Source organism: Astatotilapia calliptera, chromosome 7 (assembly GCF_900246225.1).
Source record: "Astatotilapia calliptera chromosome 7, fAstCal1.2, whole genome shotgun sequence".
NCBI classification, from domain to species: Eukaryota; Metazoa; Chordata; class Actinopteri; order Cichliformes; family Cichlidae; genus Astatotilapia; species Astatotilapia calliptera.
This window is the reverse complement of record NC_039308.1, coordinates 58,693,058-58,714,911: the sequence shown is the minus strand read 5'-3', so window position 1 is coordinate 58,714,911 and position 21,854 is coordinate 58,693,058. Positions and strand designations below refer to the sequence as shown.

At 39.4% G+C, this 21,854-nt stretch overlaps 3 protein-coding genes across 4 annotated transcripts; all 3 read right to left on the bottom strand.

Moving 5' to 3' along the window:
• Window positions 1-558: 558 nt before the first annotated feature.
• On the bottom strand, window positions 559-5,662 carry rabl2 (RAB, member of RAS oncogene family-like 2). Its single transcript, XM_026176175.1, has 9 exons — window positions 5,254-5,662; window positions 5,032-5,168; window positions 4,918-4,947; window positions 3,691-3,770; window positions 3,501-3,580; window positions 3,263-3,374; window positions 2,997-3,094; window positions 2,743-2,826; window positions 559-1,175 (listed from the first exon to the last, which is right to left on the bottom strand). The coding sequence occupies exons 2-9, from the start codon at window positions 5,136-5,138 to the stop codon at window positions 1,098-1,100; spliced, it is 669 nt and encodes a 222-aa protein (XP_026031960.1). The 5' UTR covers window positions 5,139-5,168; window positions 5,254-5,662; the 3' UTR covers window positions 559-1,097.
• Window positions 5,663-11,742: 6,080 nt separating this feature from the next.
• On the bottom strand, window positions 11,743-15,592 carry cimap1b (ciliary microtubule associated protein 1B). 2 transcript variants are annotated; one of them, XM_026176165.1, is made up of 7 exons: window positions 15,510-15,592; window positions 14,641-14,755; window positions 14,339-14,542; window positions 14,147-14,248; window positions 13,934-14,052; window positions 12,005-12,145; window positions 11,743-11,915 (listed from the first exon to the last, which is right to left on the bottom strand). In XM_026176165.1, exons 2-7 carry the CDS (start codon window positions 14,750-14,752, stop codon window positions 11,823-11,825), a joined length of 771 nt encoding a protein of 256 aa, XP_026031950.1. In that variant the 5' UTR covers window positions 14,753-14,755; window positions 15,510-15,592; the 3' UTR covers window positions 11,743-11,822. The 2 variants fall into 2 exon arrangements, with proteins under 2 accessions (XP_026031950.1, XP_026031951.1); XM_026176166.1 differs by lacking the exon at window positions 15,510-15,592 and adding an exon at window positions 15,324-15,485.
• Window positions 15,593-15,846: 254 nt separating this feature from the next.
• Window positions 15,847-20,356, bottom strand: LOC113026896 (protein tyrosine phosphatase domain-containing protein 1). The gene is made up of 13 exons (XM_026176164.1): window positions 20,216-20,356; window positions 19,754-19,945; window positions 19,574-19,654; window positions 19,211-19,329; window positions 18,932-19,069; window positions 18,571-18,842; window positions 18,177-18,470; window positions 17,804-18,058; window positions 17,606-17,722; window positions 17,424-17,525; window positions 17,247-17,327; window positions 17,035-17,145; window positions 15,847-16,907 (listed from the first exon to the last, which is right to left on the bottom strand). Exons 2-13 carry the CDS (start codon window positions 19,942-19,944, stop codon window positions 16,785-16,787), a joined length of 1,884 nt encoding a protein of 627 aa, XP_026031949.1. The 5' UTR covers window position 19,945; window positions 20,216-20,356; the 3' UTR covers window positions 15,847-16,784.
• Window positions 20,357-21,854: the final 1,498 nt, after the last annotated feature.

The window sequence follows — 21,854 nt, the reverse complement described above, 5'->3', positions numbered from 1 at the left end:
GCAAAAGCAACCCAAGAGCTTCTCAGGGATATTTTTTAATTGCTAAGCCATAACTCTCGACACTCTTTTCATGAACTGAATACAGAATGGCCCACAAACAAGCAGAAACTGGAGGCATCTGCAGTGAAGGCCTAGTAGAGCAGCTCAAGTGAGCTGGGCTCTAGACTTAAGCACTGAGTGCAAAAGAAGTCTTACATCCAGTCTTTGTATTTAAAATGAGTGAAGTTTTCCAGACCTCTGAAAATGGGTGACCATGTATGAAAATGGCAATTATTCATAGACGCTAATGAAAAATTTCAATACACCTCTTGCATTAAAGTCTGCACATCTTGACTGATTTAAAATCCACTGTGGTGGCAAAAATACAAAATTGTGTAACTGCATAAATACATTTGTACCTAACTTTGAATATTAATTAATATCTCTGTTATTATCTACTCATATCACAGGCAGCTTGTTGTCATTTTCTTTTATAAAATGGTGATGAGTTGATTATTTAGTGCTCTGCTCCTATTGCTGCATTACAGCAAGATGGAAAGAGGCATGATAAAGATTTGGTTACATGGTACATTAAGTTCTCATTTATTGAAAAGATAAAAAACACAAAATTTAAATCATAAAATTAATGCAGTCGACAGATGCAGCTCCCCTGCTGGCACGGCACACAACACTACACACAAACACTGAGAACAGCAGCAAGTACAGTTCATAATCACATGTTCTCTTTGCTGTGCGAGTTACTTTTCAATGCTTCACATAGTAATTTTTTCACACTTAAGCAAACATTCATTTTCTACCTTAAGAATAGTAGATATTGTTCAAAGTATGAATGACAGCAGCTAAATGAGCTCTGTAAACAACAGAAATCCTATTCATTCCACCACATTTATTATTCCCGCTACCGTCACTAGACAGAATAGAGGGCAGTAATTTAAAACATCTATAGATTACCGTGCGCCATCCTCCAATCAATTAAAAAGCAGACCACCAAAATTACAATTAGCATTCCTGCTGATGGTGTCGGTCACGGAGATTAAGATGTCTTGACACCGGACAGAAGCAGCAGAAATGATCCTTCAGGTGTCATCAGAAATGTTTTAAACTAACTCTGGACTCTCTGCCTTCAATCCGTCCTCTTCTGCCTCTGAATTATCTTTCTTCTCGAGGTCAAAATTCTGTAAGAAAGCAGTGAATGGAGGATATCAGCACTATCACCAACAGTTATTAGTAAATTTTCTCATAACTACACTTTTTTTTGCCAAAAACAAATGCTGTTTGTACATTTTGTACATTTCTTTATATCATAAATTTGTACTGATTTTGTTACAGCTTAAAAATCGGAACCACTTTAAATGACACAAGTGTAAAGAGGCAGTTGTAGTCTGCAGATGTTAACTAGGTTTCACTTATTTTGAATGCACTAATCTGACAAATGATATTGATTTTTTTATGCTTTTAAATGTATTAAGAATTCTGATCTTTCAGTTTTGCCCATTGAAACTCGATTTCTTAACACTATTAGCAACGGGGGTTAAAGTGGGCTGGAATGATCCGGAACGGTGTTCCGGCACCTTCATTAAATGCGTAATTAAATCTGATAGGAAGAATAATAGCCACATAATACTGTTGAGAGATTTAATTTTTCATATGCTGCAGCCTGGAGGTGCTTCCAGCTGACAGCATGTAGTAATAAGAAAATAATGACATCCCACAGTCTCACTTACACCCTAAACACACACCTCTTCACTTTGTATCCCTGTGGTGCGTTCACGGTGCAGATGTAAATAAAGTTGTGGTTCTGAAATTTGTAGGAAGTGATTTCAAATGCTGCTTTCACACAGCTCAACAAACATCACCAAATTCAAACAGCTTTTCTGCAGATTGTACCATAGTGTGTTTTGTTACCTAAATCTACAGTTGCTGTATTTCCCAGGGAGAGATAAAGACTGGATGGGAGAGGAAGATGAATCATTTTCAAAGGTAAGAACTGCTCAGCAAGCAACATTTTATAAAGCTGAAATTTAAAACTTACTTGTAAAGTCCTAATTCATTTCAGAAACAGGGATTGGATATAAAGATGATGTGTTACTGAAGTTATGTATTTTTCATAATGCGAAATGTCTTGCTAAACAAATTAAAGTACAATATTTTTTGTTATTCAAAGTTTGCATGAAAACAGGTTAGTTTGCAATACTGTGGTAAAGTAGACAGTGATGCACTAAGTTGAATGGGTTGCAGTGCAGACTGTGGTGTAAATGTAAGCTCTTGATGCTACATTAGACATTAGATTAAATTCACTCACTAAATTCAAACTTTCCTACTAATTTTATATAGTCTATGAGTTGGAAATCAGATATAACTTAAGCAACATCTGCTTATATCTTGTTGAATTCAGTCAGCTAAATCCAAGATCAGTGAGTCTCAGCAGCAATACAAACTGTGACTAGTTTCTAAGTAACTTTTCCCCATGCTGCACACCTAATCTTAGGATTCCACCTCTTTTCACCTCTCCATCTTTGATATCCAGTATATATATATAGTTCGTCACTAGTCCTAACTCTATGATTGTTGATTTTGAGTAGAGAGGATCTCCAGTAATCATATTAAAACAACAAAGGACAATAATGAACTCATTATATTTCCTACTTTAAGTACCGCACAATCAAATATTTAATTCTTTGAAGTTAAAATTCTACAGTTGCTTAAGGACAAGCACATTAGAAATCAGAGAAGCTAGTGTACCTCTAATTCTTGCATCACTTCATCCATGAAGTCACTGGGGTTTTGCTTGTACTCCACTGCTCTTTTGATCATGTCTCTGAACATCTGACGAAAGAGGTACAGTCAGAGCTATCAGACGGCAGTAGAAGTTCAGGTGGTGTGAACATGTTATAATGACTACACTGACTGAAGTTGATAATTGGCTTATAAAATGAACACTTTCACTCCAGTCATATTATGTAAAACAGCAGGAGAAGAAAGAAACCTGCTCAGACCTTAACTACATTGGTTCCATCAGCTGCTGACACAAAGTAAAACGGGAGTCCTTGCTTCTTCCCAAAATTGAAGCTTCTTTGAGTGACCTTCATGTCGGCTGCAGATGTGGAAAAACAATCACAATCACAAAGTCCAGTTTGCTGGACAAAACAGTTAAAAAAAAATACTGCAACCTAAAGAAATCATGTCACACATCGAACTCTAACATTACCATTGCATACAGTCATTACAAGAACTCCACACCAACTTTAATGTGCAGACTCACCATCAATTTTGTTGGCAACAACACAGCAGGGTATCTCTGGTCTGTACTCTCTTAGTTCCTTATACCAGTTGACTAAATTCTTATATGTGAGCTTCCTTTGAACATCAAAAACCTTAAAAAAAGAAAAAAAAAGATGAAAGATTTAGCAAAAGTTCACCTTGGTTGCTGACAACATAGTTACATTTTTCAGACTATTTTTAATCCTCACTTCTTCATGCACACTTGAATGTGTTCTTACCATAATGCATGCATGTGCTTTGTGGTAGTATGAAGGATGCATGTTTTGAAACCTCTCCTGACCAGCAGTGTCCCAGAAATCTTTGGATCAAAATAATAAAAAAAGAATTTGGTAATTTAAGATTTGCAGATTATTATTTTAAACTGGTTTCAAATATTTTATGTTGTCACAGCAAGTGCATGGTACTTACCAACTGCTATGGTCTTGTCTCCTACAGTGGCTGCGTGTTTGTAGAGAGTCAAGGCATAGGTTGACAACTGCTGGGGACGACTGCACGAGGAGTTAAGGATCTTAACAATATGCAACTTGTTTCTTCAAAGCATCTTAAGGCTAAGAGAATCTTTTTCCAAGTCTTTGTTCCTAGCCCACCTGCTTGAATTTAAAATTAAGTACTCAATTTATAAATTGCTTCTTCGTCTTCTTCTTTTGACTGCTCCCTTTAGGGGTTACAACAGTGCAGCCATCTCACTTCAAAACTAGTGTCTTTGTTTCTTTTATTGTTGAAATTTTACTATGTTTGTCTAAAACAGGTCTCTCTTGTGTAATAGACATTGGCTGAGATTCCCTATATAAATAAAAGTTAAATAAAATCTTCCTCTGTCACAGCAACCATCCACAGGGCCTCCTTCACTACATCCATAAACCTCCATTGAGGTGTCTCTCTTTTCCACCTGTCTGGGAACTCCACATTCAACATCCTTTGTCCAGTGTATCCACTATCCCTCCTCATCACATGTCCAAATGCTCTCAGGCATGCCTCTCTCACTATGTCTCCAAATTGCTTAACCTGCGTTGTCGCCCTAACTGCATTGTCCTCTAATGAAGTCATTTCTAATTCTGTCCATTCTCATCCCTCCCAATGAAAATCTTAGCATTTATCTTTCCAACCTTCCTTCATATCTACCTCCTGTCTTTCTATTAATGCCACTGTCTCCAATCCATACGCCATAACAGGTCTCACTACCATCTTGTAAACCTTCCAGTTGACTCTTGCTGCTACCCTGACATGTGTCTTCACCCATTCCACCACACCAGCACTCTCTTCTGCAACTCTCTTGTGCGCTGTTTGTTGCTTGGGATGGTTGACCACCAAAGGTATTTAAACACATCTACCTTCACTACCCTTACTGTTACTCCTGTTTACCTCTCATTCGCAAACATGTATTCTGTCTTGCCTCTATTGACTTCAATTCCATTTCTCTCCGGTGCATACCTCCAACCCCTCTTCCACCTGGTCATCTGTCACTCCTACACCTACCTCACCACTGTCTCGCTGTCCTCATATATGTCCTGCATCAGCCTCACAACACTTCTCTACCACTCTCGTTCTTCACGCAGTACCACAGTTCCTCTCTTGGTACCCTGTCACCTGCTTTTTCTAGATCCACAAAGAACTGTATAAACTGCTAAAGGATACTATTCGTCCATGAGAAACCTCTCCATTAGCCTGCGAAAGAAGGAGAAAAGTGCCAACCCCACAATGTTAGGAAAGCTCAAATGTTGTTGATCGCTGCTTCCAGCTAATACTCACTTAGATTTACCAACTGCGCTGTCTCCCAAGCAGATGATCTTCACCTGTTCGTCCGCATCGTATTTCTTTTGGTCCAGTTCAGGGATGCTGCCAGCGTCAACAGCCATATCTCCCTTTTTGATTGCTGCTATAAATACCTGAAAGAAATTCCGTTATGCTCCCACAGGAGCTCCGATAGACGGATAATACCCAGGGAGTATTAGCTAGCTTGCCATTAGTTACTTGAGGTTCGCCTTTACTTCACTTATTCCTGGTTCGTCACGGTTCACGTCAGTAAAAACAGATGCTCACAGAAACTGACAACAAAACTGAGCCCGTCACTGATTACATTCTCTTTCTGAAGTGCTGAAGTGTACCTTTCACAGCGCACTCAGGAGGGAACGATTGTTAATCGCAAGTAAGCTAACAGAACTAGCGTTGGCTGCAGTTGTTAAGCCCGGTTAAACGTCGCTTGTTATCGCGTGAATATCATTCTTTCCCGATATGAAAAGGTGAACGATTTCCTTCATTTATCAGGGTTAACAGGTAGCTCAAGTTTGTAAATGTGCGACGTCCCCGACAATTTTCGTTTCTATGCAACGGGGACGCCCGCAGGACCACTTCGCACTGTATCCGGCTGTCTTTACAGGTGCCTGTCTAAAATCCTCAGTCATTCGCCTCTTCTTCTTCTTCTTCTAAGGAGTTTTTGGAGGTTCACAAACAACGATGTGGTGCATTACCGCCACCAACTGGTTTGGAGTGTGGACCAGAATCCGCTCATACCAAATAATGAAAATGAATAAATTTCTTCCTGATATTTTTTGACAATGCAACAGAAAATGTTGAATGGTTTCACTTATTCCACAGCGACTAAATTTCCCCATTTCATGTTTCCCTATAATGAATAGTGAACTGTTTAATCCAGTGTGTCCAAATCTGATTCGAGATATTATTGTCTCTTCTCTTCTGGTTTTCCTTTGAATAGAATAAAACTATCTCCCCGTCCTCTCCTCCTCACACCACTTTTGCCATCTTTCCCTCATTTTCTGTTTTATCGTGCTCCTCATTTCAGTTTTGCTAATACTGCTATGTAAACCGACTTGATCTCCTTTAGCAGCCTGCGTTGCAATTTTATCTGCCACCTCATTGACAATAAAATAATGTGCTGGTATCCAGACAAATTTAGCAATCACTCCCATCCAATGACTGTAGAAAACAGCAGTTTGTCTGGTCAGGCTTCTGAAGGACTGTTATCCAAGCAGGCCAATGATGAACTAGAGTCTGAAAGTAGTGGTGCTACTGGTAATGGGACTACTGGGCTTATATTAATTTGATCTTTTTGAATTTCTATTGCTTTCTGGGTTGCTGTCCACCCAAAACTCTTTGACTTATTTACCTCTTTCTCCTAACAAGGAGCCCTGTTCAATTCTGTTTGTGTAAATTATATATTTAGTAAATCATTAGTATCTCCCTCTTGTCTTAATAATTATCCATTCTCTGCCAATGTCTGTCCTTTTCTTCTTTTCCTTTCCATCGATTTTGTCTGAACTATGAATTTTAGCAAATGATTTTGCCATGATATTAGCCTTCTCTTCGTTTCTAATTGCTGTTATATCTCCATCACTCAGGATTGGATACCTATAATCTCTTTTAATCCCAATCATTTCCCTTATCATTGACCATTCCTGATTTATTTTAGTCTGTCTTCCTGCTGAATTACAGAAATTCCTCCACAAATCTCTCTTTGCATTTTTTACAACTCTTCTCAAATTACCCTGTAACCTTTTATACTCAATAAGGTTCTGAGCGTTACAATTTCTTTTCAACATTTTGAAAGCTTTATTTCGAGCCTTAATTGCTTCATCACATTTCTTTGTCCACCACGGTAGTCTTCTTCTTGGTCTTACCTCCTTTCTCCTTTATAAATCAATTTGCTGCTGATTTATAAAATGGCACAACACACAGATAAATTAAAATCATCAACACCAACACTTAAATCAACTTTTTGTAACTCCTGTTCACTTATGAGCCTAAACGATTCCCAATCAGTGCTACTGAAACACATCTCTACTGCTCCCATTCCATACTCTTCCACATTCAAACTTATTTCTGTCATTATAGGATCGTGATCACTACCTATTGTGTTATCTCTAATTACTTTCCATCTACTAATGCCTGCTAGTGACTCTGAAACCAAAGTGAGATCAATTACTTCTTCTGTACCCGCTCTTGCATTCACTCTTGTTCCACTTCAATCATTCAAACATACATACTTTTTGTTTTCCGTGAGTTCCTCAGTTACATTTCCATTCTCATTATTATACAGGGAGTGCAGAATTATTAGGCAAGTTGTATTTTTGAGGAATAATTTTATTATTGAACAACAACCATGTTCTCAATGAACCCAAAAAACTCATTAATATCAAAGCTGAATGTTTTTGGAAGTAGTTTGTAGTTTGTTTTTAGTTGTAGCTATTTTAGGGGGATATCTGTGTGTGCAGGTGACTATTACTGTGCATAATTATTAGGCAACTTAACAAAAAACAAATATATACCCATTTCAATTATTTATTTTTACCAGTGAAACCAATATAACATCTCCACATTCACAAATATACATTTCTGACATTCAAAAACAAAACAAAAACAAATCAGCGACCAATATAGCCACCTTTCTTTGCAAGGACACTCAAAAGCCTGCCATCCATGGATTCTGTCAGTGTTTTGATCTGTTCACCATCAACATTGCGTGCAGCAGCAACCACAGCCTCCCAGACACTGTTCAGAGAGGTGTACTGTTTTCCCTCCTTGTAAATCTCACATTTGATGATGGACCACAGGTTCTCAATGGGGTTCAGATCAGGTGAACAAGGTGGCCATGTCATTAGTTTTTCTTCTTTTATACCCTTTCTTGCCAGCCACGCTGTGGAGTACTTGGACGCGTGTGATGGAGCATTGTCCTGCATGAAAATCATGTTTTTCTTGAAGGATGCAGACTTCTTCCTGTACCACTGCTTGAAGAAGGTGTCTTCCAGGAACTGGCAGTAGGACTGGGAGTTGAGCTTGACTCCATCCTCAACCCGAAAAGGCCCCACAAGCTCATCTTTGATGATACCAGCCCAAACCAGTACTCCACCTCCACCTTGCTGGCGTCTGAGTCGGACTGGAGCTCTCTGCCCTTTACCAATCCAGCCACGGGCCCATCCATCTGGCCCATCAAGACTCACTCTCATTTCATCAGTCCATAAAACCTTAGAAAAACCAGTCTTGAGATATTTCTTGGCCCAGTCTTGATGTTTCAGCTTGTGTGTCTTGTTCAGTGGTGGTCGTCTTTCAGCCTTTCTTACCTTGGCCATGTCTCTGAGTATTGCACACCTTGTGCTTTTGGGCATTCCAGTGATGTTGCAGCTCTGAAATATGGCCAAACTGGTGGCAAGTGGCATCTTGGCAGCTGCACGCTTGACTTTTCTCAGTTCATGGGCAGTTATTTTGCGCCTTGGTTTTTCCACACGCTTCTTGCGACCCTGTTGACTATTTTGAATGAAACGCTTGATTGTTCGATGATCACGCTTCAGAAGCTTTGCAATTTTGAGACTGCTGCATCCCTCTGCAAGATATCTCACTATTTTTGACTTTTCTGAGCCTGTCAAGTCCTTCTTTTGACCCATTTTGCCAAAGGAAAGGACGTTGCCTAATAATTATGCACACCTGATATAGGGTGTTGATGTCATTAGACCACACCCCTTCTCATTACAGAGATGCACATCACCTAATATGCTTAATTGGTAGTAGGCTTTCGAGCCTATACAGCTTGGAGTAAGACAACATGCATGAAGAGGATGATGTGGACAAAATACTCATTTGCCTAATAATTCTGCACTCCCTGTAATTACCTCATGCTGTGCCGTGAGCATTAAAGTCTCCACACCATTCCACTTTTCCTTCTATGTACGTATCCATTTCTTCCATAAAATATAATGACAGCCTTTTATATGGATTGCAAAAATTAACAACTTTAATACTTCCTTTCTTTGTCCATGTTTCAATTACAATATATTTCAACTGCATACCTATTGCTAGAACTCTATACTGAATACCTTGTTCTACAAAAATTACACATCCTCCTCCTTTACTTTCTTTCCTATCTCTACCTACACTGCTATATCCTTTGATTACAAAATCTAAATTTGGTGTGAGCCATGTTTCCTGGATGCAAATGATATCAGGTGTCTTATTAAAAAGAATTTTATGAATCCTTTAAACTCTTGTCCATTTTCTAATAAACTTCTGGAATTCTATTGCAACATAATCGTATTATCTTCTCTTGTGATGTTCCTGGCTTCCCATCTTCCCTGGTCTTTTGTGTATATGTTCCCATGAAATCCCTCTCATAAATGATTGTGCTCCCCTCACAACCATTTAGATTTTTTCTGTCTTGTATTTTACTTGATCAGCACAGTTGACTACATATGCAATGAATATCTTTTCCACTGTGCTTTCAGTATCTGTTCTGTCTAATTGAGTCAAACCTGGTGATGACATCTGTTGAAGTCTTCCTATCTCCGTTTTTCCTTTCTGTTTTTGCACCTTTTAACAGCCTCGGCATAGCTTATGTTGTTACCCGCTTTAACCTGCACAACCTCAGTGGTCTTCTTCCTAGCTTCACATTCCTCATATATCACCATGTGCTTTCCTCCAACACTAAAAAATGTATCTGGCCCAATATTTCTCATACCTATGTTTATCCACACACCTACTACACCTTTACTGTCCTCTGTAGAGTGCTGCTATATGCCAATATCGCTGACAGTTGTAGCATGTAAGAGGGGGAGAAATATATGACCAAACTATGAAACACATGAATTCTATTTTGACTTTTTCTGGAAGCATAGGTTCTTAAAAGGTTTTACATACATATTAAAAAAATGGCTACTTTTTTTTTTTTTTTTACCAGGTGCTAGTACTGGGTCCATTTGTTTATAGAAGGAAAGGTCAAATGCAGAAGCAGTGTGTGAAACAATAAGCACACTAAAAATCATTAAATTACATCTAAAATACAGGGTGGGCCATTTATATGGATACACCGTAATAACAAGGTTATGGTTGGTGATATTAAAGTCCTGTTTGTGGCACATTAGTATATGTGAGGGGGCAAACTCCTCAAGGACCATGTGACCATGGTGGCCATTTAGAAGTCGGCCATCTTGGATACAACTTTTGTTTTTTCAATAGGAAGAGGGCCATGTGACACATCAAACTTATTGGTGATGTCACAAGAAAAACAATGGTGTGCTTGGTTTCAACGTAACTTTATTCTTTCATGAGCTTGAGGACTTTAATATCACCAACCATTCCCATGTCATTACGGTGTATCCATATAAATGGCCCACCCTGTAGTAGGGGTTATTAGCCATTTTGTTGGGCATGTTTCACAGTGGGTACTCTATCTTGTCATATTTGGAATGAAAAAACAGTGTAACTACAGTACTGATTTGGTTGCCTCTAACCAGCTTTAGCAGCAATAATTTGAAGTAATCAGTGACCCAGTTTTGGCCATGCTTAATTCATAGGACAGATGGCATCACATTTGATTCTACAAAACTTTGCTATACAACAAAACCTAGGAAAGATGCCCAAGATGCAAAGTCCCCAAGTCCTGTGGCTCCAAAACCAGCCAACATCATCACTCCTCCACCACTGTGTTTGACTGTTGGTATGAGGTGTTTGTACTGATATGCTCTCTTTAGTTTTCTTTAAATGTGGTGCTGTGAACTTTGGTCTTCTCTGTCCAAAGAAGATATTTCCAGGAGTCTTGTGGTTCGTTGAGATGCAAAACTAAGCTTTGCTGCAGTGCTCTTTTGAGAGAAAAGGGGGCTTCAGTGAAGCCATGCTTGTTCAGCCTTTTTTGGATTGTGGTGCCATAAACTTTAAACATGATATAACTCAGGCCTGTAGAGTCTGAGATGTAGTGCTTGGATTTCTTTGCAGTTTGTCTGAGCATTGCAATGTCTAACTTTGGGTTGATTTTGCTGGGAAATACATTCCTACAAAGACAAATATCTGGCAACTGCCTTGAATAGTTTTTCTCACTGTAGAATTAAATTGTTTGGAAATGTCCTTATAACCCATCACAGAGTGTACTAGTGTAAGCGTGTACTTAGGTTTTCACAGGATTGCATGGAGTTCTCTGAAAACCCTTTTCACAGCTCTATTAGGCAGTTTCACACACTTTTTTTCTTTTCACATAAAGCCAACAATCTGTTTCATAAGCTGCTAGTATTTGGCCAAATATAAAAGCAAAATAACATTATTCTTGCACATAGGCTATGTCTACAGGTATTAAATCTTCTGTATCGGCTGACTTTAACAATTTAGTGGCTCTGTGGATAATATAAATAGCAAAAGCAAAATATCACTGATCATGTAGTTTGTATGTATCATACAGCCTGGTATGAAAGTTGGATGCACATTAAAGTGGCACTTTGCAAAATACCAAATGACTAACTCAGGAATTGGGATTGCAGAGGTTCTGCTATAAACTCTGTGCAAAAGGCTAAACCGTAACCTGGAAATTCCACAAAGTTGAGACATAAGACAGAAACAGTAAATTTATCTTATTCTGTAAAAAGACGAGCAATTTCTTAAAGTATTTTTTCCTTAACTGACCTCAAATATGACAAATGGAGAAATCTGGCCTAAATTCTTTGGCATCAAAATACAATCTCACTGTTGCGCTGAGCAGTTTGTATTTTATGCTTTATTGAAAAACTTCTGTGGTCATTTCCAGTTAAATTAAGAGATGACAGAGGACACTATTCCATAACATTCCCAGGAGCTGGTAGGATGTACTCAGAATGACGCAATCCAAAGGTAAAGCTCGGGGCTTTGGTTTTTGTGAGGTTTACCTAGGAAGGAAAAATCTTGATGAATAAAAAATGTTCATATTTGTGGAGCATTTAGGATAATAAGAACACGACATGATCAGGTTTCTTACTTGCTCAGGGTTGTATGCTCCTGGTCCTGGTTTCGCTGTGGTTTCACCGGGAGTGAAGTTGCGGCCTGTCATGCTGAATTGAGGAGGCTTCTGCCCATAAATACTGGGGTCCACAACTTTATAGGCAGCAGGGCCAGGAGTCTGCGGCCAAGAGAAACAAAAGTATAGACAACAACAGTAAACCACAGTTGCTAGGGGTTTTTTTTGTTTTGGTTTGGTTTCAGCTTTTTAGGGTTTGCTTGAGTAACTTTTATACCTGTATGTAACCAGTCTGGCCTCACACTGTTCTGCTACAGTCTGTGTTGTGGTTATGGTTTTGTTTCATATACATAGGGAATAGAGCCTGATGGAGGATTTTTAAGATACCAATATTTGGCAATTTATTTTTTTTCTGTCAGACACATGGAACATAAACAGATTTTCCTAGCATTTGTTGCGTATCATCACTTATGAGTCCTTACTTAGATAATATGACAGTGCAGTTTAAAAATAAACTTGTTCTCTGCTCCAACAAGCTGTAGGTTACTCATTTACAATCTGCCTATAGCTGCTTGGATCAGCTGGTTGTTGTATTTGTGGATTTGCAAACACCTGTTGCCAACAGGTAAGTTACAAAGTGCCCTCTAGTTGACAAACTACACAATATCAACAACCACAAGATGGTTGAAGGGTGTTTCTCCCTTCTCATCTTAACTTGTCTTAGCAAATTTCACTTATGAGCCATTTCAAAAGTAGATCAGTAAATGAGATAAAATAGAAAATTTGTTAATATATAATCATGATGCAATGCAATTTCTGTGCAGGTTTTTATATGTGCTTTGTATATATTTTTGGAATTTGAGTAATGAAATTTAATGTGATGGCACACACCTTATCAGTCAGCTAGTGGTCCTGTTGGGGGAGAGGTGTAATAGCTATATATAATAGCTACAATGATTTAGATAAATTTTAATGGAAGTGAAATTTGCAATGAAATGCAACTGTTAAACACTGTTTTTACTAGTCACATGAAAAAGTTTTTCACAGGCCAGTCTGAGCACCTCTACAAAAACAGACATTTCAGGCCTCAGTTAGCAGGTTAAATGAAAAAGTTCATGACAGTAGAATTAGAGAACAAAGGAATAAGCACAGCTTGTTTGGAAGTGTTGCCAAAAGAAATAGTCTTCTCTATTAAAAAAAAAAACGTGGCAGCATGGTTTTCATGTGTAATTTTGCATTGGATCAAACCACAAGACTTCCAGAACAATTCTTAACAGACAACAAAGACCAGTGTTGGAGATGTTCGTCCATACCGCACAGCACCACATTTGGAGAAAACAAAACAGCGTATCAGCACAAATGCCTTAAAGGGGCTTTAAAAGAGCTGTGCATAAAGGAATGCCTGCAGACTTCTATGAACTGAAGCAATATTGTAAAGAAGACTGAGATAAAATACCTCCACAATCATGTCAGAGAAACGTTATACAGGGAGAGATTACTCCATGTTGCTTCACGTTATTGCTGATGAAGGCTCTACAAGCTATCGAACCATGGGGCTTACTTAGTTTTTTAGAGGACTACATAGAGTGATGTGTAAACTCTATTTTTAATGATTATATTAACACCAAATCCTCATAACTACCACCAATATTAACCTGTATTAATTCAATAAATATTACTTAGAAGACATAAAAATTGTTTACAGCAAACTAATACAAACTCAGCCAAAAACAAACACTTTACACTAAAAAGACAAGATGTAAAGTTTATACACAGGTTTAATCTGTAAACAGGAGTACAGTGGGAAACTACTGGAACTGATGTCCATGAGAAGTCAAAGGTCACACAAAGAAACTAAAACCTCCCAATAATATAAATTCATTAAAAAATGACAAAATTTTTCAGGGAACTATAACTCTTAAAAGACATGTTACATATATAACTCTGCACCTTGCTTTGGTCATCATAGAAGGTTCCGATTTTGTTGCGGCCACGTAATGAGAAGCAGGGAGCAGAAGATGCAACCGCAGTGTTCCCTATCATGGGAGGCAGGGAATAGGTTGCAGGACCTGCAGTAGGAGCAAGAGATAAAGCTTACAGATTTTGTACTATGAAACTTTTTTATTCATAGTACAAATACAAAACAACAAATACATATTTTACCTGGTGTTTTGTTGCCACCTAATTCCTTGTGCCTGGCTAACAGTGAATAAGCAGGCGCAGCGCGGTAGATCCACTTTGCTGAGTGCTCTGGGGAATATTGACCTGACAGCAACAAAGAAATTTGTATAAAGACACTGAGACCAGGAGTAAAGCATCTTCATATGCGTTTAATGTGTTAGGAGTTCTGCTGACCTGGTCCAGGAGGCTCGAAGAACTTGGGCTCCTTTGGACGGCCGTGGAGTGAAAATGAAGGCATGCTGCTCAGGCCCTCTCTGGTCATGTTGGTGGGAATCAGGTATCTTGGCCCAGGGGAAACGTTATTATTGACCTCCTTACGACGCATCCCAAAGCTGAACATTGGGGCTTTGCATTTGGTAGGGTCGTGCTGAGACACACCTTTATCATAGAAGAAGAACACACCCTTATTGAATACTACTGCTACTACTACTAATAATAATTGTGCTGATAACAAAAAAAAAATTCTCTAACACTACCTGTGAGTCCAGGCAGTGCATACTTGGGCCCCGGGCTACCATAGAGGGCAGCTATAGGACCTCTTGGCTTGTGGGGCCTCCAGGTGCCAACCCAGGGATCAGCCTTCATCATTACCTTGACAGAGAAAGTCATGGAAAAAAAATAAAATGACTAAGGGGGGTTTGCACATTAAAAAAGAAAGAAAGAAAGAAAAAAAAGATAAAATCACTCATCCTTCTGTGGTATATATATATATTCAGCTGATCCCTTATTAACCACAGCAGGTAGGTCCACATGTTTGATTTAGCAGATTTGCCATGTCATGAAAGTGCATTACTATCGATGAAGGCTCTTTAAGCGTTTGCCAACTCAAAGTTCTTTCAAATCCTGCACCTTTCTGAGTGGCTCAGTAGTAACACGAGTGTGGCTTCACCTGGAACAGCAACACCACGGTGCTAATCATGGCAACAGATTTGGAACAATAATAACAATGACAACCATAACTCATTTCATATGTCATATGAATAACAACACTAACGCCAGAAAGAAACGTTAGTCATTTGCTAACTCGCACTGATTGAGCATAAGTGATCAATAATTATAAAACAGCTTTGCGCTCACCTGTGAAAACAAGCGCTAGCCATGTTAATGAGTTATATAAAGCATCGAGCTAAGTTCATGAATCATACATGGCTTTACTTACGCTTGACTTTTGTTTGACGGAGGCCTGGTTGATTATGTTTTTAACAGAAAAAGCTGTAAATCTTTCACCAAAAAAATAAATAAAGAAAAACTGTTTCTACCGTTTGCGTTCCAAACTAACGAATCACTGACTGCTTTCAGTTTTATTCAGTTGGTGAAATAAAGTAAACAGATTCGTGATTTTTACCTCACAAAATCCCGATCCTGCTTAGAGTCCGTGACAGGCTTTTTCCACAGAAATGAGCATGTGCGCTGAACCCAAACACAGATTGTTTAATGGTTGTCAACTTCACTATGACAACGTTTCCATGGCAATGACTCTCTGACATTTATTCTTAATATGTGTTGGATATAATGTTCTTTAACCAGTTTGACCGATAAAAAAATACTACTAATAATAACAATGAAAAAAAGGGAAAGGTTTCTAGTCAGCTCTGTTGGGGTGTCTTGGCTCCCTGGTATAATATCTGACTCACTCACATTTAACCAGAGACATGCAAGAAGTATATACATGCAATACATTATGCAGATGTTGTAAATGATTTATTAGGTATGAAATGCTGTTCTGCTACAGGGTCACACTGTGGGCACACTGCTTGGATTTAACCTCTTAGAACTAATGACAGGACCTGATATACTATTCAGTGCTAAACTCATTAAATGTTTGTTTTTTAATTCTAACTTTATTTCAAGTTTAACCACTTTTCTAGCACTCTATGCAGGACTGGTCCATGGCACAGATGTAGTTTTTACTCTTTGCCTGGTAACTGTTTCAAATACTTCAAATCATCTTAATCCACGGAAACAAACAAATATATGACTTAATCTTAATGCCCTCTACTGGAAATATCTTAGGCTTAATTTATAGACATTGGCACATTTTCATTGTCCCCTGTGAAGTGTGTAACAGTGTAAGCAGGACACATCATAAACAAAATATTTTAGTGCCAGAGGGGACAGTTACAATTGAAGCACATTAACACGGCTTAGACTGAAAGAGTAGAGCAGGTAATAGTTCTCGTTAGATTGTGTAGGTGATACTTTATTTCTTACATCTAAATCAGTATAGGTTATTAGCAATTTTGTTAGGCCCACATTTATTGTGAAATAGGGATATTTTAAAAAAGGGAAGATAAATATGAGACATGAAGGGGGTCTTTATATATCAAATTCTGCTTTAAATGCACTCCAAAAACCAAACTGTAAAGGGCATTTTTCACAGTGGGTGCTCTATTTTGTCATATTTGGAATTAGGGAAAAAAGTGGCATCTCAGTGTGATGGCAAACACTTACAGGATCCTACAACTAAAGTAATTAGACAGAATTAAGCAATCATTTATTTAAGTGCTTGCACCTCAATTTTTTTTCCTCTGATTTGTCAAAATGTCTCTGTGGGGGGGGGAAAAACCCCAACAACAACAATATGCAGTATCAGTTTTTGTTTCTGTATAAACTCTTGTCTTCAAAGTGTAGCATTGGTGCTGCAGGCTCTAGTGAAGTATCTGTAGTTGTGGAAGGTTTCTCTCAAAGTGGCCTTCATGACTTTCATTAGAGGTGCAAGGCTTTCCATTTCCTCTTGGGAGCGCTGTAAGATACATGTATATATGTGTGTTTATTTAAAAAAAAAGGAAAATTATAACACTTGAAAAAAAGTTTTCATATTTAGAACAAATGCAACATGATTTACTCATTGAACTTCCACTCTGTCTTACCCTTGTAAGTGCCCGTATCAGGCGGTGAAGCACTGCCTCCTCTCTGTGTGGACAAAGGCTGGTGACTGTGCTCACGCAGCTCAGCAGACAGTAAATGGTGTGTCTCTGTGGCTGTAACAATGTAATATCCCAAATAACATCTTGCATCTAAGGAGATCTACGTATAAATGTATAAATGCTTAGTAAGAAAGCCCAGGAGATTGTTTGCTTACTTTCTTGAGCACACTGAGAGGATTCCTGTTGCTTGCTCTAATACTCAGTCTTTCTATGTCCTCGGCACTGAGGACAGGGTCCTGAATGAGATTGGAGAAAACCAATAAAAGTGAGAGACAAATGTTTACTGCAGTACAGGGTGCTTAATCAGAAATCCCTTGTGTGATGCCACTAACCCTCAGCTTCTCCAGCCAGGTCCACAAGAGACAGCAGAGAACATGAGGATCTGATTCAGTGACCAGCAGAGCCCAGCCACACTCACTACTATTCAGTTCCTCCTATAGAAAAAGTGAGTGGTAGTATTAATTCACTGATATGTTCTGATTCATAACAATAATTACTTGTTTGTTCGTTTTACCTGCAGCAGAGCCGACCTTTGCAGAACTGTTTCTCCTGGAGGACCCTGCTCTGACATTGCTTTAGCTACAGGACGAGCCGTCGAGGTCGGGCCTAGGTTATGTGGATTTCTGCACAGCTGCATGTGACATTGGTTAGAACACATCCACAGCAAAGCTTTCTTTACTGTTACCATTTTTAAAAATAAATGTAAGGTTACCTCCACATTGGAACTGTATTTGGGTAGAGCCTTTTTAGCCTTGCACTTTGACTGCTTAGCACAGCTGCTGTTTGTTCTCATGCTGGACACTGGAATATTGAGTATATGAGTTTCCTTTTTGGTGGTTTGGTAGCCTGATGAAAGCCCACCAAAAACTGGACTAACTGGTCTGAGATCAGTTCGCATACGTTCCGGCAAACACCAGTGGTTCTCATCTCCAAGAGCTGTGGTGCAGTATGGATTCAGCTCCGATCCCTTCAGTACAAAACGCAACAAAGGGGGACAAATCCTTTATAACCAGACCCATTTTACATTATTATTCAAGAATTTGAATAATTCTGTGTGCACAATTTTAAAATTTGACCTCATTTACCTTGATCTTGCTGAGATCAGAGTCACTGTAGCTGCGTTTGTCCATCAGTACCTCCCTCTTCCTCTCCAAGAATCCTAACGGGTCATCCCATGAGGACATTGACCCCGAACCTGCCCACGAGCTTCTATGACCTTCTCTCAGCAACGGCAAGTACTGCTTGGACACCAGAGTCTCTCTCACAGTGCTGCTCAGGACCCTAAGTGCGGACCTCTTGTCCAGTTCAGTATAGACCTCTGGAGGTGAAGGAAGACCCAGAGCCAAGCAGGAGAGACGCACACACAGGAGGTACACCACCTAATCAAGTGGAAGTCAGAAAAGAGGAGAAGGTTAATTGCTCTACAATCCAGGCATTTCATGACACAGGATTAATGTATTATGATGACAAAATCCAGACCTTTGGTGTTTGTCTGAGATTGCGAGCCTCCTTGCCGTGCAGTAGGAGTGCTTGTCGGTTTAGATAGTGCTGCAGGGTGAAAGGGGCTCCGTGTCTCAGGCTAAGGTCTGGGTATTGAACCAGCTGTGTGCTAAGCAGGCGAGCAAAATCAAACACCTTGCTTATCTGTGCCCGGGTTTGGATAGAGCGAGGTCGTTTAATCCGCACAAAGTGGACGGCCTCACTCGGGCTGATGCGCAAGGTGTAGATTAAGTAGCAAGCTATCAGGACACCTGGCGATCAGGAACACAGCAAGAGCATTATATGTGGCCAATCTGCAACATGCAATACTTACTTACATGGAATATATTTTTAACCCTACCTGTCCTCCCCAGGCCTGCATGACAGTGCACGGCCACTCTTCCTTCCCTCACCGCAAAGGCAATAACCTTCACTGCGTCAATTAACCCAACAAGAGATGACACTCCAAAATCTGGCATCCCAAAGTTGTAAAAGTAAACTGCACATAAACATATGTACATAAGAATAGTGAGCTGAAGGAAAGAGCATTAAAGCCATCAGCATAATGTTTGCACACAAAATAAACTGTTTTCTGTATTGAAAATAAATATGCTTTGCTTTCAGTGTTTTAAGATCTCACTGTCATTGTCCATGAAGATCTGAGGAGAGTAGGTGAAACCACTTTCAGGGTCCAGAGGAGGTCCACAGTGAGCATGCTCGCCTGGGAGCTGCATGTTAACGATCGACCTGATGTTTAACCTGCAAATAAAGTCAAAAACTGGAGGAAACCTGCAGACACTTGGTGTTCATCTCAAAGGTTTTTTGTTTGTTACTTGCTATGTGTCCACAGTTCCAGAAGTTTTAAAACTACTACGATCGTCAAGTGTCGTTGTAAAAAAGTGATACAAGATGCTTTATGTCCTTCCTTTTTTGCAGTAATTACTGTAAGGTTGCAGGCGTCATGCATCAATTTACTACACAGACAATACTGACCAGTGATTACCTTTGAAACTGATCTATGATGTTGTACTTCTCAATTAGATAACTTGATGGTCTTGCCATGGCAACTATGTCATCTGTTACCCTGAGACAAGTAGAAGTTCACAGTCAGCATGGACTCCTTACCGTTTTGCGAAAACACGCGCAACACAAAATTATGTGTGAGATTGCCAAACACTCTCACCAGGAGGAGAAAATGCCTCGAATAACTTGCTGGTTCAGCTTCCAGCACTCTGGTCCCTCGTAGCGACAATCTTTACCTCCACAGGCCAGTAGACAGAGGAGCTTGGGTGGGATAGCTTTCACTAGATTCTCCCTGGCCTGGGAATAGGTGGGCTGTGGTACCGGTATGTGAGGGGTCAACGTCGGCATCATCCTGCACATGTAAAACCTGCAAATCAGCTTTTGCTAACGTATTATATCTGTGAAGGATGCCTCACCTGGAAGAAATAGCAGCTTCCTTCGTCCTTCAACTCTGACAAACATGCAGCTTGCAGTCTGACAGTATTTGTATTACTTTTAGCTGTCATTTTACTTACTGTGCAAGGATCTCATGTCTGAAAGTGTTCTGCTTTAAGAACAGTCCAACTATATTGTTTTTATATAGCTTCATATGTAATAAACAGCAATTAAATGTAATGCTTACCTTTCTGTTTATGTTAAGAAGTGATGGTTTAAATCCCATTTAATGTATTTCTATGAGGCTTTAAGAAATATGAAGAAAAAAACTGATCAACAAAGCAGAGTACACATGGGCTCATCTGTCTTGATGCACACCGCTTGCACTCACTCACAAAACTGTGTGATGACCCAGCTCCACTAAGCCTGATTAGCTGTCATAAATACATTAGAACAGACACTCATGCATCGTAGCAAGCCAATTATATCCTTACACCTTCACCTATAAACACTGTGTATGTCCTAATTACTTAGCACCTGGCGTCATACATGATTTTACTCCACTTGATATGCTGAGAAACTGTAACAAGCACCAAAAGAGAGACTGTAAATGTTGTGCTTATACGGTGATCTCAGATCATCTCACACCAGATCAGTCTGACGACTATGGTAACTGATTTATTGAAAATTGATTGACTATAAAGTCTTCATGGCAGAAAATTGCCACACATTTTAATCTTATTGCACACTAAACTGCTGTGAATTGGAGATAAACGACGATATGTGCCCCTGGTTCTCTGTCTGTATATGACCACCTCCTGCACTACAAGCTGTTTGTGCAATAAATTCACTTCTCATTAGTACACTGGGATCTGCCCAGCCCGGGAGCCGCCACCAGTCCTCTCTGAGGCCTTTCCTAAACCGCAGCCTTACTTCATGCTCAAGCCATCTGCCAACATCTACTAGAAACACTGTCAAACTTAAATGAGGATTTGGTCGCAGCTACTGACTCCCCTTTGACATTATCGCCCCCTGCAGTGCTGCAACAGTAACTACATGGTAATGATGAAAAGATGATAATACAACTTTTTTCTATCCCAATTAGGGCTCATCTCCCATTTAAAAAATGATTACTATATGCTGGATAAATTTCACACATCTGCTCCTGCTCAGCACAGGACATGCTGGGGGAACAGAGCTACATTACAAAGCTTTTATTTGAAAGCAATTTTATATTCTAGTCATTTAACATTTCATGTCCACTTTTTACCCTTCCTCTTTACTTGACAGTGGTATTAATTTAAGCAGATGCTGTGAGTGAGCTGCTCTCCCTTTATGCCCTTTCCAGTGCACCATCTGTCATTATACTTCTCTATTATTCAGTCCTTTCAACTTGAATCCCTGCATCTGACAGCCTGGCACTTAGCTTTGACATTTTCCATCCAAACTGCTACAAAAGACCAGACACTCTTATTCAGGAAATTGCCATTTACTAACATTTAGAAGAAATCCACATAACTAATCCTGCTTTTCTCTCCAAGTCACCATCTTATACCACTAGCAGTCAAAATGAAGGGAAACTGCATCAAGGTCACGTAGGCTGAATGTTTTACTCAAAGCATTGATAGCTATTTTCCTCCAGCTCAGTTTGTTAGTTTACAGTCAAATCGCTTCCTCACCTTTAACTCTTTAGTTACATTAGTAAACAAAATTAATTAATTAATTAAAAGAAAATCTTGCCTGCCTGAGGGCCATTCTCAACATGCAGAAGCCGTACAGTTCGCTGTACAGATGACCTTAGGTCATACCCAAACACCAAGGAAGACGTGCTAGGAAATGTGGTGGCTTGAAAGCAAGTAATATATAAGCAAAGACAGGCAGAAGGT

Coding starts and splice junctions, on each gene's coding strand:
- rabl2 (XM_026176175.1), bottom strand. CDS start 5,138: ATGGCTGTTGACGCTGGCAGCATCCCTGAACTGGACCAAAAGAAATAC. Junction 3,095..3,262: donor TGTTGCCAACAAAATTGATG/GTGAGTCTGCAC, acceptor CCACATCTGCAG/CCGACATGAAGGTCACTCAA. Junction 1,176..2,742: donor AAGTGATGCAAGAATTAGAG/GTACACTAGCTT, acceptor GCTTTCTTACAG/AATTTTGACCTCGAGAAGAA.
- cimap1b (XM_026176165.1), bottom strand. CDS start 14,752: ATGATGAAGGCTGATCCCTGGGTTGGCACCTGGAGGCCCCACAAGCCA. Junction 12,146..13,933: donor TCTATGATGACCAAAGCAAG/GTGCAGAGTTAT, acceptor TCTTGGCCGCAG/ACTCCTGGCCCTGCTGCCTA. Junction 11,916..12,004: donor GAGCATACAACCCTGAGCAA/GTAAGAAACCTG, acceptor TTTCCTTCCTAG/GTAAACCTCACAAAAACCAA.
- LOC113026896 (XM_026176164.1), bottom strand. CDS start 19,944: ATGATGCCGACGTTGACCCCTCACATACCGGTACCACAGCCCACCTAT. Junction 18,471..18,570: donor ATCTCAGACAAACACCAAAG/GTCTGGATTTTG, acceptor CCACTTGATTAG/GTGGTGTACCTCCTGTGTGT. Junction 18,059..18,176: donor CTGATCTCAGCAAGATCAAG/GTAAATGAGGTC, acceptor TTTGTACTGAAG/GGATCGGAGCTGAATCCATA.